Consider the following 14,143-nt stretch of genomic DNA (forward strand, 5'->3'; position numbering starts at 1 on the left):
AGCCCTGCAAAAGTTTCCACCCCAACCCTACCCCAATCCATACCTGTGGGCTCCAAGGCTGTCAACTCTGTGTGTGAGAGAGAAAGTGTGCCTCCGACTTTTTCAGCTGTGGGAAAGAAGAGAGATTGCCCCTCACCGGCACCAGGAGCTAATGTAGCTCACCCAGCATCCGGTATAGAGCATCCTTCTCCATCCTTACCTTCTCCATCCTCAGTGTGTACAAGAGGAGGAGAAAGGGAGCCCCTCACAGCCTCTGGAAGAACAAGTAATAATTAATGAGAAGAGGTTTGGGCTTGGAGAGATACTGGCTCTGCGATTTCTTCAATCCATGCTAGTCTGGTCAGCTCAGAGCAGATCCCATCCCTCCAGTATGTTTTCATCAAACGCTTGGGAAGTCCAGTATGTAAGCTGCCAAAGTTGTGGGTCCATATTGGATATCAAGGGTTCTGTGGGTTTGGGGAGGTGGCTGTACATCAGAAACACCCAGCTCTGCTCCTGTTGGGGGACGACTTCGCTGGGAAAAGGATCTCCATGATTGCCATTTCTTGCAGCCATCCCATTGCTGCTCTCTGCTGGCCCTCTTCCCCACTTTCTTCCTGTGCTGGTAGCTGTACTCTCCTAGCACTGCTAATTGTCCCTTCTGGGTGAGGTGCAGCTGCAACAGGCACCAGCAAAAGGATAGTAAGCGTGGCCACAGCAGCAGCTGCATGGTGCAACCAGGAGCCTTTGGCTGTACCATGGCCCAAGGTGCAGCATTCAGCACAGATCAGACCTGAGTGGCATTCTTGGTGCCTTGGTGAGCTCTCAGTGGCTGCCTACCTGGACCTCATGATTGGCCAGCTCTGCTAACAGGGTTACCTCTCTGGGATTTCTCCACACTGCCATAGATGTCAAGAACTGCATGGAAAACCCTCCATGACTGTAAATCAATGTGTTGTGGGAACTACAGTTAAAAAGCAGTGAGAAACAGCTGAGTTGCCTGGTTCCTCTCAGTTCTCTGTTGTAGATTCTTTTAATTCACATGTAAACGCCGTTCCTATATATTTAATTCATAACTTCTGAAGATTAATCCACCACCCCCAAAATACCCTCCATAACTCAGGAACAGTTCTTATCAAGCAGGGTTACCAACTCCAGGTTGGGAAATTCCTGGAGATTTGGGGGTGGACCCTGAGAATGGCTGAGTTTGGAGAGGGGAGAGGAGGGTCTTCAGTGGGGTATGATACCACTCCAAGGCAGCTGTTTTCTCCAAGGGAACTGATCTCTGCAGTGTGGAAATCCGTTGTAATTCCAGAAGATCACCAGCCCCCACCTGGAGGTTGGCAAGCCTGTCATCAGGTGTGAATTTAACAACAAACTCAAATAGAATGATGTTACAAGAAATATTTTACTTTTACCAAACCATGCACAAAATGGACCAGTGTCATATTTCATTCTCTTATTCATGTCTGTGTATAAACCTAAAATAAGATGGCTTGACTCAATAAAAGAAGCCACATCCTCCAGTTTGCAGGATCTGAGCAAATCTGTTAATGATAGGACATTTTGGAGGTCTTCCATTCATAGGGTTGCCATAAGTTGGAGGCAACTTAATAGCACATAATACACACACACACACATATAAATGTGTGTGTGTATTGTGTATGTATTATGTGCACTTGTGTGTGTCTGTATGTGTGTGTGTGTGTCTGTATGTGTGTGACAAATGCTCTGTAATCAGAAGTGATACATATTTCCAGAAAATCAGAGCCATCCTTTTTTTGTGAAAATCATGCCCTTAAAAGGAATAAACCAAAAAATCACTTCCTTTCTATTCCAAGAACATTTTCTTTATGTTCTAAGATACTTCCTTTATATTCCCCATATATATATGAGGTGCTTCACTGCATGGGGAGAACACAAAGCAGCAACAATGGGCCTTCTCTTTGTCTTGTCCTTCTCAGCTGCTCTCCTTTTCCTAGGAGCGCACAGAGGTAAGTGTTGCATTATAGACTAATGTCTAAAGGGGCTGCTCTTGAGCAGCATTCAGAAACTTCAATTTCTTCAGAGCTGCAGCCAGAATGTTGACTGGAATGGGTATTAAGGGCCATATCACTCCACTCTTGGTCCATCTGCATGGGCTCTCAGTCTTTTTCTGGGCACAGTTCAAGGTGCTGGTGCTGACCTTTAAAGCTCTATGTGACCAGCATATCTAAAGGACTGCCCACCTACCCAACATAAAGATAATCTTTTGAGGAGGTGCCCCTCCTTTTGAGATTAAGTAGGTGGCAGCCTGGGACTGTCAGTAATGACACACATCTCTGGAACTGTTTTTCCAGGGAGATCTCCTGTCCCCTTCTGTTACTATCTTCCACCAACAGTTGAAGATTTTTTGTATCATTTGGAGTTCCCTCAGGGATCCCTCCTTCCTGCCCAATTGTTTTTTTAAATGTTTTTAGATATACTTTAGCTCTGGTTTCAATAGATTTAATGATGTTTTTGTTGGTTTAAATTGTTTTTAAGATGTGGTTTTATTATGTATGATTGAATTTGTTAACTGCCTTGGTTATGGCCTTAATGTTAGAAAGGTGAAGTATAAATTTTGTAAAATAAGTAAAATAAGATGCCACACTGTGGCAAGCACCACCTTCCCTGGCATACAGGGCATAGAAGCCAAAGCCTTCCTGAATGTTGCCTCCTAGCACTGCAGTTTTAGAGGCTTAAAACCTCTTCACTCACTGTAGCTAGTAGGCATTGATGGACCGCATCCTCTGTGCATCTGTCTAACCCCCTTTTAAAGCCATCTACACTCATGGCTGTTACTATGTCCTCTGGCAGTGAAGTCCAAAATTTAATTACTCGTGGAGTAAAGAAGTAATTCCTTTCATCTGTCCTGAATCTGTTTCCCGTTGGAGGAAAAGCTGTGGCTCAGTAGAAGAGACTTCTTTGCACACAAAAGGTCCCAGGTTCAAGCCCTGGCATCTCCTGTTAAAAGGACAAGGCAGTAGGAGATGGGAAAGACTGCTGCCAGTATGAGTAGATAATACTGATGCTGATGGGCCAATGGTCTGATTCAATATAAGGCAGCTGTGTGTAAATCAACTTAAATTGGGTGGCACTGGCATCCCATTTTTATTGGTTTTTGTTTCATTTGTCTTTGCTGAGATGACTGGTTTTTATTGTTTTTACTGCTGTTGCTTAGTTCTGTTATGAACTGCCTCAAGCAGGTCTGGAGAGGTGGCATCCAAATCTTCTAAACAGATAAAGGATCTGAAGCTCTGACAACAGCGTCTGGTTCTACACGTATTTGGGGATATGTTTTACAGTACTCTCAGTCATTCAAAGAGATTGTTATGCACGGGCATAAACCCTATTCAAATGACCAAATAGTGTTTTGAGATTAGAACACATGATCCCTCTCCTGGGCACTGAAATAACTTGAAAAGGACTAGAGAGAAAGAGAAAAAGGAAACCAGGAGTATGATAGAAGCTTGGTGGTAGAAAGTGCTGTTAAGTCACAGCTGAATTAAGGCAGCTGACTTACGGCAACCTCATAGAGTTTCCGAAGCAAGAGTAACTCAAAGCTGATTTGCCATTGCCTGCCTCTGTGTAGCCGCAACCGTTGTCTTCCTTGGTGACCACCTCATCCAAGTATCAATCAGGACCAACCCCGGTTAGCTTCCAAGATCTAACAAGATCAAGCTGGCATGGGCCACCGAGGTCAGACATAGACCTATAACAGTCTCTCAAATGAATGCTATCAAGTATTTTCAATAATTTCCATAGGGTTTAGGGAAGCCCAGCTTTCTCCTGGTAGCATTTCCTATTCACCTGTTTTGTTTTTAGTGTGGCTACCCTCAAAAATCTACAACGTTGAAGCTCCACGTGACTCTTTGAACAGTGAAATGCTTTTCTTCTCATATATCTACAGACTTCCTGGGAAGCAACTGGCTGCTTCTACAGAGGGATGCAAAAACACCCCTGTCGAGGCAGCAGCAGCAGCAGCAGTGTGAGAACAGACAGAACAGTTTCCATGCACACCCACTCCTTTTCTAAGCACATCTGCTGCCAGCTCAGCTCCTGTGCCTCACCTTTTCCCTGCTGCATATACAGAAAATTAGGCCATGACTTCCCAGACACCCCTCTTATCCCTCAACTTTCGGTTTCCCTACTGAGCCACACTATAATGTAACAGCATGGCTTAGCAGGGGGGAAAGCTATGTAAAGAGCTGGGCGGGGGGAGAGAATGGTATGCATCGTATGTATCACAACAGACAGTACATGTTAGTATAGGATATAGTTCCTACCCCTTTACTGTTAGCAGAGTTGCTTTGTCAGTGCAGCTAGTGTGTGAAAGCATGCTGTAGAGATGATAAACTCACATTGGGGTCTGTTTCACTTTAGTAAAGAAAATGAGAGTTATTTTATTTTTCTTAAGATAGGAAAGAGGAAAGACAGAGTCTAATCTATCTAAGCTAGGATGCCAGTGGATGCAGGAAGTAAGATGCAGCATCCACAGTGGCAAGAGGGAGGAGAGAGAGCAAGCAAATGAGAGAGAAACAGGAAGGAAGGAAGTCCCTCAGTAGCAATCGACAGATCAAAGGGATAGCTCCAGAAGGAAGGTGGGGTGCACATACCCTGACCTCTCTACCCTTCTGTCTCTTTAGTATGTCCAGGGCTTTTTTTCTGGGAAAAGAGGTGGTGGAACTCAGTGGGTTGCCCTCAGAGAAAATGGCCACATGTCTAAACTCCCCTCTGTCTGGAGATCAGGGGGCGGGGCCACTGGTCATGTGACCATTTTCAAGAGATTCCAGAACTCTGTTCCACCGCATTCCCACTGAAAAAAAGTCCTGAGTATATCCCCCTCTGTAACCTGAGATAAGGGGCAGAGTAAAATCCTTCACTTCTTACATTTACTGATGCATCTCTCTGAGACCACCTCCTTACAGACAGTACAGCCCTCTATCTGAGTAAAAAGCCCTCTTGAATAATTCGGTTTTGCATAGTTTTCAGAAAGCCAGGAAAGTGGAAGTTTTCCTGACCTCCTCAGACAGGCTGTTCCATAAGGTGGGGGCCACCAGAGAGAATGCATATGTACAGGCAGGCAGATCTTGATTTTGCCCATTTACAGGGTGGCGCCTACAGGAGGTAGACTTCCTGGAGGAGGCTATACCAGGTAAGTCCCAGGTCCCCCCTCCCACCAGGAAGATATATGGACCTGGGAACCTGGGAACTCTAGCAGAAATTATATTCTGCATTTCAACAACATTGAATAATTGTAGTCACTTCTCAATATTCTTATCTGTGTGTATATATGTGCCATTTTAAACCTCTTACCCAGTTATGTTTTCTGTACTGGAACTGACTGATTAATCTACAGTACAGTGTGCATGAAGCAACTCAGTTATCTTGTCTCCTTTCTGCTTAGGTCACTGCGCAGATATCATTGCAGGGGATCCATCTGTTCCGCACTCAAGACCATTTATGGCTGCCTTAATTAGAGGAAATAGTTTTATGTGTGGAGGAACTTTAATCAGAAGAAACTGGGTGCTAACAGCAGCTCATTGCGAGATGTAAGTGTGGAGAAATATTTCTTCTTTATACAAAGTTCAACCTAGGGTTGCCAACTCCAGGAGGGGAAATTTCTGGAGATTTGGGGGTGGAGCTTTGGGAAGGTGGAATCTGGGGAAGGGGGTTGAACTTAGTAGGGATGTGATGCCATAGAGTCCACTCTCCAAAGCTGCTGTTTTCTCCAGGGAGAAATTCCTTGCTCCCCATAGATTGGCAACCCTACGTTACTTCTCAAGACCCTTAGGCAATCCAGAGCTTGTTCTGGCATACTTATTTCTTGCAGTAAGGAAAATGTAAAGTGAGGCTGCTGGCTTCATCTTTTCCTCCTTGCTTTTTCAACATCTACATGAAACTGCTGGATGAGATCATCCAGAGATTTGGGCTGGGCTGTCATCAATATGCAGATGGTATTTAGCTCTTCCAGCTGATCCCAGGAAGGTCAAAGAAACCCTGGACTGGTGCCTGGAGGCAGTTTTGGGGTGAATGCAGGCTAATAAATTGAAGCTCAATTCCAACAAGTTGCAAGTGCTATTGTGAGCAGAAAGCCTGACCCAGTTTTTAACATGTGCCCTGTTCTGATTGGGATTCCATTATCCTTGAAGGAACAAGTCCATAACTTGGGGTGCTCCTGGACCCAAGCCTACTGCTGGGCAAGCAATTGGCAGCTACAGCTAGAAGTGACTTTTACCAGTTTTGACTGGTTAGCCAACTACAGCCTTGAGGTTCCTCTCCTCCCCAAATTCTGGGGTATATTTTGGAGGATGATGGGTTAACCTCTTCTGGAGTCACAAGTTATGAATTAAATATACAGGAAAGGAGTTGATAAGCATGAATAAAAAGAATCTACAACAAAGAACAGAGAGGAACCCGGCAACTCAGTTGTTTCCAGGGCTTTTTTTCTGGGAAAAGAGGTGATGGAACTCAGTGGCGGAACTCAGGACAGCACAATGACATCACTTTGGGTCAGCTGGAACAAGGGAGGAGTTTTTAAATGCACAAAATTCTAGTACAGGATAGAAATGAACTTTGGTTAATGCATATCGACTATTTAAATGTATCAAATTTTTATCTTTTCAGAGGCAAGGGAGACACAGTTATCCTTGGTGTTCATTCACTCTCAAACCCTGAGAGAGAAAAACAGACCTTTCAGATTACTAATGTATATATGCATCCAAAGTTTAACAGGACAACAATGGAAAATGACATCATGGTTTTGCAGGTACACTGAACAGTGAAATATTGTATTTATGAGCAGGGCTTTTTTTCAGCGGGAACACAGTGGAACAGAGTTCCAGCACCTCTTGAAAATACTCGGCAATAGTGCATGAAAATAATATTATTTCAAAGAATCCCATGTGTTTCTTTCTCATTTCCTCTGCCACCTCTTTTCCCAGAAAAAAACCTGTTATGAGTATGTTTTTTTCTAAGTTGTGTAAGATTCTCACTAAAAAGATTATGTAAGTGAACTCCATTAAAATGAAGTGAATACTACAAACCATGAATGCAACAAGCTTACAGAAGTGGATCTCCCACTTTTTTCTCCCTCCCAGCAGCCTCTTACTTCCCCCCAAAAGCCAGTTCTGGGGCTTAGGAAAGCCTCCAAAAATGCTGCATAGCATGAAGGGATCCATTAAGGACGAAGAATCCAGTGGAATCACCCCCATCCCTACAGTAGTCTCCCCATCCACTAGCAGGGAGCTCTTCCCATTCGTTTGTAGTGGTCTCATCAGCATTCCTCAGCTGACTCTGAATCAGTTCACAGCCTTCAGGATTGGATCCTTCATCAGTTCTGGTTCCCAAGGAAGGAGGGAGGCTTTAATACTCTCTTTGTAGTGATAGAAATGGTATTAACTTTTTTCTTTCCATTTTTATGATAGTGTTTAAGAACACAGTAATATTAATAAAAATCAAAGGCAATCAATTAGCAGTCTCTGTGGCTACAAAAGTGAGAAAACCCCATTATTTCAAGCTCTCTTCATGCACTTCCCACTGTCAACCAGGGAAAGAACTGATCATGATGTATTCAGACATCCCACGCCCATTGTAAACAGAACATAACAGATTAAGCAGTATACTATAAAATAGCAAAGAGGGAAGTAGCAATGTTAAAAGGAACAAGACCTAGTGATTCCACATACGTCGGATAATGCACTTCCAATCCTCTTTATAGATCATTTGGAATGGATTTTTCCATATGCAGAACAAAAAATCCATCTCAAACGATTGATAAAGTGCATTGAAAGTGCATTATCCAACCTGTGCGGAATCAGCCCTAGTAAACCTCAATACTTGCTTTATCAGTAAAAACTGAGTGAATGAATGAAGTCTGTTCTGGAGAGCTTGTAACAGTATATAGAACAATTAGTGTAAAAGCAGCCAGTAGTTAGTATTGCCCTTCGTTTACAAACAACCATGTTTTTTATTATTTCTTCAGCTTAATAGAAATGCAAAGCTTAATCGATTTGTACAGACCATTCGGCTTCCCAGGACTTATGAGGATGTCAGAGCGGGCACACAGTGTTTAGTAGCTGGATGGGGACTTACTGAAAATGGCAGGGAGGTATCTGATACGCTGCATGAAGTTAGTGTCACTGTCACAGACAGGCGCATCTGCAACGACAAGGAGCACTATAATTCCAAACCTGCCGTGACAATGAACATGGTGTGTGCTGGTGGCATCAACAACCAGAGGAATGATACCTGTAATGTAAGTTTGTTTACCAACCCTCTTTTTCTGTAGGTTAACAATTAGTATAAATCTTGTATCAAACACATATAAATTAATTTTGAAGCCAAGGAAACAATGGAGATTAAGATGGAAGACATTTTATAGAGCAGCAATACTTACAACAACTTTTTTATCCATAAATTCCCAATTAGTCGGAAGATTACCATTTGAGCTTCTGTTTACATTCCATGTCTGCAACAAGACCTGCATATTAGTAACAACAGTCATCAAAGCCAGTCAAGCAATAACTATGTTCAAGTAATCGTGTGTATTGTTGTATGTGTGTGTGATGGGAGGAGTTGTGGTTCATTGTCCAACAAACCCAAGCAGGCACTTGGGGCACCAAGCATGGCCATGTGGGAGGACGTAACAGACGTGACTTTTGCTTGTTATCACTTCCCACACCCATGCTGCTGCTGTCCTGACACAGGGCAGGATACCAAGATGCTGCCTCTGGGACCAACTTGGACGCAACCAGGAGGCATGAGCTGTCTAGGTCCACAGTGCACTCTACAGGTACTGCCTCTGGTATCCATCTTGGTCCTGACCAGTGGGGGCCAAGATAATTATTCCTGGGGCAGCAAAATGCATTGAACTAACTGCATACATTGGCAGTGAGTGTACTTTGTCTTAGACTTCAGCAGACAGCAGTGAGCAACCACAAACAAGGAACCTTGCAGTTCTGCTTGTAGTAGCTGAACGTTTGGATGCACCTTTGCCCAAAAAATTTCCCTGCACAGAGAAAACTATTATGTCATGGAGAATGTTTTTATTATGTTTTACCCCCAATATCCTACTTCTAAGAATACAAGAGAAGTGATTTTTTTCAATATTAATAGTCAAATGCAATGTTAATACAATTACAGCCAGAACAGAAATGATGTTTAATTGGCTTTTAAAAATTATTTTCTGTCTTAATTTTGTAAAAAACCTTTCTAACTACCCAAAATGTAAGAATTCAGTGCATCATTACAGCACTTAGGACATAATTTTTCACAATTTTCCTTATACTTTTTTCAGCAGGAATGCAGTGGAACAGAGTTCCAGCAACTCTTGAAAATGGTCACATGGTCAGCGCCCCCGCCCCCTGATCTCCAGACAGAGGGGAGTTTAGATTGCCCTCTGCGCTGCTGCAGCAGTGCAGAGGGCAATCTAAAGTCCCCTCTGTCTGGAGATCAGGGGGCGGGGCCACCGACCATGTGACCATTTTCGCCAAGGGCGATTTAAACTTTAATAAACTCCCCCCCCTTGTTCCAGCTGACCCAAAGTGACATCATTGAGCAGTCCTGAGTTCCACCACTGAGTTCCACCACCTCTTTTCCCAGAAAAAAGCCCTGCTTCTAACTGACCAAAGAAGGCCACATTTCAGCTTTGCTGGATGATCAAGGTGCTTTGTGTTAACCTTTAAGGCCCTTAATGGACTGGGACCGGCATATCTTTGGGACCATCTCTCCCTGTATGTTCCCTGGAGGGCATTACACTCTATAGATCAATATCTCCAGCCTGGTGGAATGCTCTCCCAGTTGAGACCCGGGCCCTGTGGGACTTATTACAGTTCCACGGGGCCTGTAAAATGGAGATGTTCTGCCCAGCCTGCTGGTCCCTTGCCTGTTTCTTTTGTTCCACTCCACTTTTTAATGAAATCTGTTGATTTTTATATGATTTTAACTGTTATTTATTATATTTTAAATTGTGGTTTTTGTGATGTGACTTGTGACCTGCCCTGAGCCTGCTTGTGGGGAGGGCGGGATAAGAATCCAAATAAATAAATAATATAATAAATGATAATATCCAATGTCTCTCTTTTCCCCAGGGTGACTCTGGTGGCCCTTTGATATGCAGGGGGATACAAAGAGGCATTACTTCTTTTGGTGAACCAAAAAAATGTGGTTATCCCCAGTTTCCAGGTGTCTATACTCGTCTCACAAAGGACTACGTTGAATGGGTTAAGAAAGTCATATACTGGTGACCTCAGTAGATGACTGGATTGCATGCCTTGCTCACTCGATATTCATTAATGTACTACCATTTAGTGATTTATGCTTATATCTGTTTCAGATGTCACAAATACCTATACATTCTGTTTTCATACATGCATAAGAGAATGTATGAGAGTTAGCATGTGTCTTGCTGAGGTCTAGGAAAGTTCATATTCCATCCATCGGTTCTGAAGTTCTCTCATAGTGCCTTGCAAGATGGATTCCAGCATGAATTTCTGAGTACTCAAGAATTAGACTGAAAAATCTAGCCTAGAGATGTGATCAGTTTCTCCCTCTTATACTGACCAGGTTGCAAAGCCATGTCCTTCAATGCAAGATTAATGTTTTTGTCTCCCATTTCAATGCAGTTTTAAGTTATACACAATAAAACCATTCTCAGGCAAGTCGGTGTGCTAGTCTGCAGGAAGAATAGGATATGGATCCAGTAGCACCGACCAGCAGTATCCTGAAAATCTTGTTGGTCTCTAAGGTGCTATTGGACTCAAATCCTTCAATAAAACCAGTTGCCTCATATGAGTAAATACAAATTGCCCATTAGATGTTAATTAGGTATTACACGTTCAGGCTCATCATTTGCAGGGACAAAAGGGAAGTTTTAATTTACCTCCACAACCTACCGCAATACTAGTTATGGATTCCTGTAATTCAGTTGAGAAATATTTAAGCCAAGCAGGGTAGAATTCAGAGGAAATTAGAGGCATCTATACTCTGCCAATTTCAACAAAATCTGGCCCTTTTTGAGAGAACTGTGGGATGAATTTTCATTTGAGTGCTCCCTCCTTCTAACTGCATCCTGTCAGTGACATTTTTTCTCAGTCAGAAAAAGTAGAGCAAAAGATTCTGGCATTATTATATGCCGGTGATACAGTATTGCTATCTAGAAACCCTGTGGGCCTCAGAAGGGCACTGAAGGCATTCAGCCTGTTTTGCAATGGAAACCTGTTAGGGGTCAACTACAAAAAAACTAAGATCATGTCATTCGGCATGAGTTCCAAAGTGAAGGTCTGGAGTATAAACAGCTACAGAGCTGAACAGGTGGCGAGTTTTAAATACCTGGGGGTGATATTACAATTGTCTGGGATAAGAAATGCCCATCACAAACAGGCCATAGTTGTTGGTCGAAAATCACTCAAGCCATATTAAGATTTTTCCATACTAATGGGGGGCACTATAATCCGGCGGCCCTTAAATTATAACAATCTAAAATTGTACAATATTAGGTTCTCCATCTTTTTCTTATAACCCACTTGATAGAGTGCAGTTGAAATTCTTAAGAGCAGTATCTGGCTTCCCCAGATGAGTCCCAAATGTGAGTCTGCAACTTGAATCTGGCTTGATCAAAATGGAGGCCAGGGTATGCCTTGCCTCCATTAATTTCTGACTTAAGTTGAACTACTTACCCCAAGGTTTAACACCATTAACTCTTCAAGATCATTTTCAATCCCCCTGGTTAAAGGCAGTCCTATATAAACTAACCGCCTTAGGCCTCTCTCCAGAGGCTTTGCTAAAAATGGGACTAGATCAGGCAAAGGCTCTTATTAAACTGTGGGGGTTTGATAATGAACACCAGGGAGATATCAACAGGGTCCCAAATTTTCCGGCTCCCGAGAACATTTGGTATGTTGTAGCCCCAGCTGTCTACCTCTCGTTACTAGAGAGTTTGACCCTCTGTGGGGCATTTTTGTTAGCTAAGTGGAATGCCCTTCCCTCTACAGTGGTGGAAGGGCGATTCAGAAAGATCCCTACGCATGAGAGGGTCTGCCCTTGTCGAGACGGCATGATGCAGATAATTGAGCATATTTTGCTCCACTGTTGATTTTACATGGAAATCTGTGTAAAGTTACTAGAAATTAACTCGTAAAATTCATAAGCAAATAGTATGTGATGCAATTGATTTTTAAATATTCATTACCATGAATTTTATATTGTAATTTATGTATAAATTATTTGTACATTATACATAAATTATGTTTAAATTATTATGTTTTGTAATTTTGTATGTCTACCCAAAGGAACACATTTTGGACATTCTGTGCTGGTCTTTGACCATAATAATAAACTATTTCTATTTCTAATAAATGATATTTGAGTAATGTTAAAACATCTTGATTCTATAGAAAGGCTGATAACTTCTTCTGCAAATAGGATCCCTCTGCTGTTTAAAGTGCTTTGGCCCTAAAGTTAGTGGGATTCTCATTTTTTAAAGGTCAGAAACTGAGCAGAGCCAGAAGTATTCCTTGCTAATGAAGGCTAGGTGGTGGCTCTGTTGTCCTACACTCCAGCCAGGCTATGATCTGAGTTATTGATCTCTCTGCTGCTGTGGTAAAGAGGAAAATGAGCAATGTTAATGGGCTGTATACTCATTAAATTTGTGGATCAAACAGGGCAGTAAGAGCAGATACATCACTGACCACAGCACTGACCACTGCTGTCTTAGACATGCTCATTTCAAACTCCAAACTGTTTATCAATGTTTATGTAGCCTTCCATCCCGGTGTGAGGGCTGAGGGGAAGGCCTGTGCCCAATAATGCTTGTTGTGGGCAGGTGATTTGCACTCTGAAACAGCCATCACCAGAGGGTATGCTCCAAGCCTCTCTGAACTGCTCGCCTCAAACTAGGGATGGAAGCAAAGGGCCCATCCTCTCCAACAATCCCCCACCCCACCCACCCTTCACAGCCTCCACACTCTCCTCCCAGCACTCGTTTGTCAGGAGGCCACAGTGGGTGGTGGTGAATTTACTCCCTTTCCCCACAGCCAGTGTGTTCTCATACAGGTACCTTGGCAATCTCACTCTCTTGCCTCAGCAGCTACACCCCATGCTGAGGAGACAGAGAGAAGGTGAAAAAGGAAGCCCTTCCCCTCTTTCCAGGGACAAAAAGGCTGACAAAGGTTTCAGAACGAGTGAGGAGATAACCCTACATGCTCATAAGTAGTTTAATGATTTAAAATGTTATGGTTATATAATTAATATTAATAGTTATAGTACGTTGTGTGTTTGTTTTTTGGGAGGTACACATCATATCCTATCTAAAAGGCAAACAGTTCCAAACAACTCACCTCCTGCCCTGGTGTGCCTCCAGCAGGTGGCAATGTTCGCACACCGCCTTCACACAATTGGGATCAGGAGCAGAGCAGGGGGCAATGCCTGCCCCCTGCCTTCACCCGGCCAGGATCAGGTGCAGGGGAGGAGACAATGCTCAACTGCCCACCCTCCTCTTTCTAGAGCCTGGTGTATTTTTTCCCACAACGGGCTTTGTTGTTAGTATACAATAATCATGTAGCTCATTTGCTTGATGATAAATGTGAATGTGGATCTCTGTGAATGACGGAGTGAGTGTCCGGAGTCTGAGGCTCAGCCCCCGAACTTACCAGAAAGAGGGGGTGGGAGACAGTTGGGGGACAACTACCCAGCCACCCCAACGGACACCCAGGGCCAGCACGGACCAACAATAGAAGGGGGGAAGAGGCTCCCCAGCCACAGGAGGGTAGAGCAGCTCCCAAGCCCCAGAGGGTCAGAAGGGGCAGGTGGAAGCCAGCTAGCCCCACCCTCCAGTGGGAGGCTAAGAGCCCTGACAGGGGGAGTAAGGACAGCCAGAAGGGGACCAGGGCAGAGGGAGAAGGCACAAGAGGTAGGGACAGACAGACAGCAACCTTACCAGCAAGGGAAGAAAGGCAGCAGAATCAGCACAGAGCCACGCCCCAACCTGCAAACAGGGAGGAAGGGAATAATAGGGACCAGCTGAGGCTGCCTGCAGCTCGGGGCAGAGGAGACTTGGCAGCCAGCCAAGAGAACACAGCTGTAGCTGCCCAGGGGCCTGAAACTTGGAACAGAGGAGGCTTTAGCTGCCCAAAGCAGCCAGACT

The 14,143-nt window shown here is 43.7% G+C and overlaps 1 protein-coding gene across 1 annotated transcript; it reads left to right on the forward strand.

Moving 5' to 3' along the window:
* The first annotated feature begins 1,912 nt into the window (after nucleotides 1-1,912).
* On the forward strand, nucleotides 1,913-13,122 carry LOC129334526 (granzyme A-like). Its single transcript, XM_054986683.1, has 8 exons — nucleotides 1,913-1,973; nucleotides 3,911-3,988; nucleotides 5,111-5,155; nucleotides 5,408-5,552; nucleotides 6,628-6,769; nucleotides 7,985-8,257; nucleotides 10,092-10,232; nucleotides 13,105-13,122. Exons 1-8 carry the CDS (start codon nucleotides 1,913-1,915, stop codon nucleotides 13,120-13,122), a joined length of 903 nt encoding a protein of 300 aa, XP_054842658.1.
* The last annotated feature ends 1,021 nt before the right edge of the window (nucleotides 13,123-14,143 follow it).

Source organism: Eublepharis macularius, chromosome 8 (assembly GCF_028583425.1).
Source record: "Eublepharis macularius isolate TG4126 chromosome 8, MPM_Emac_v1.0, whole genome shotgun sequence".
Taxonomy (NCBI): domain Eukaryota; kingdom Metazoa; phylum Chordata; class Lepidosauria; order Squamata; family Eublepharidae; genus Eublepharis; species Eublepharis macularius.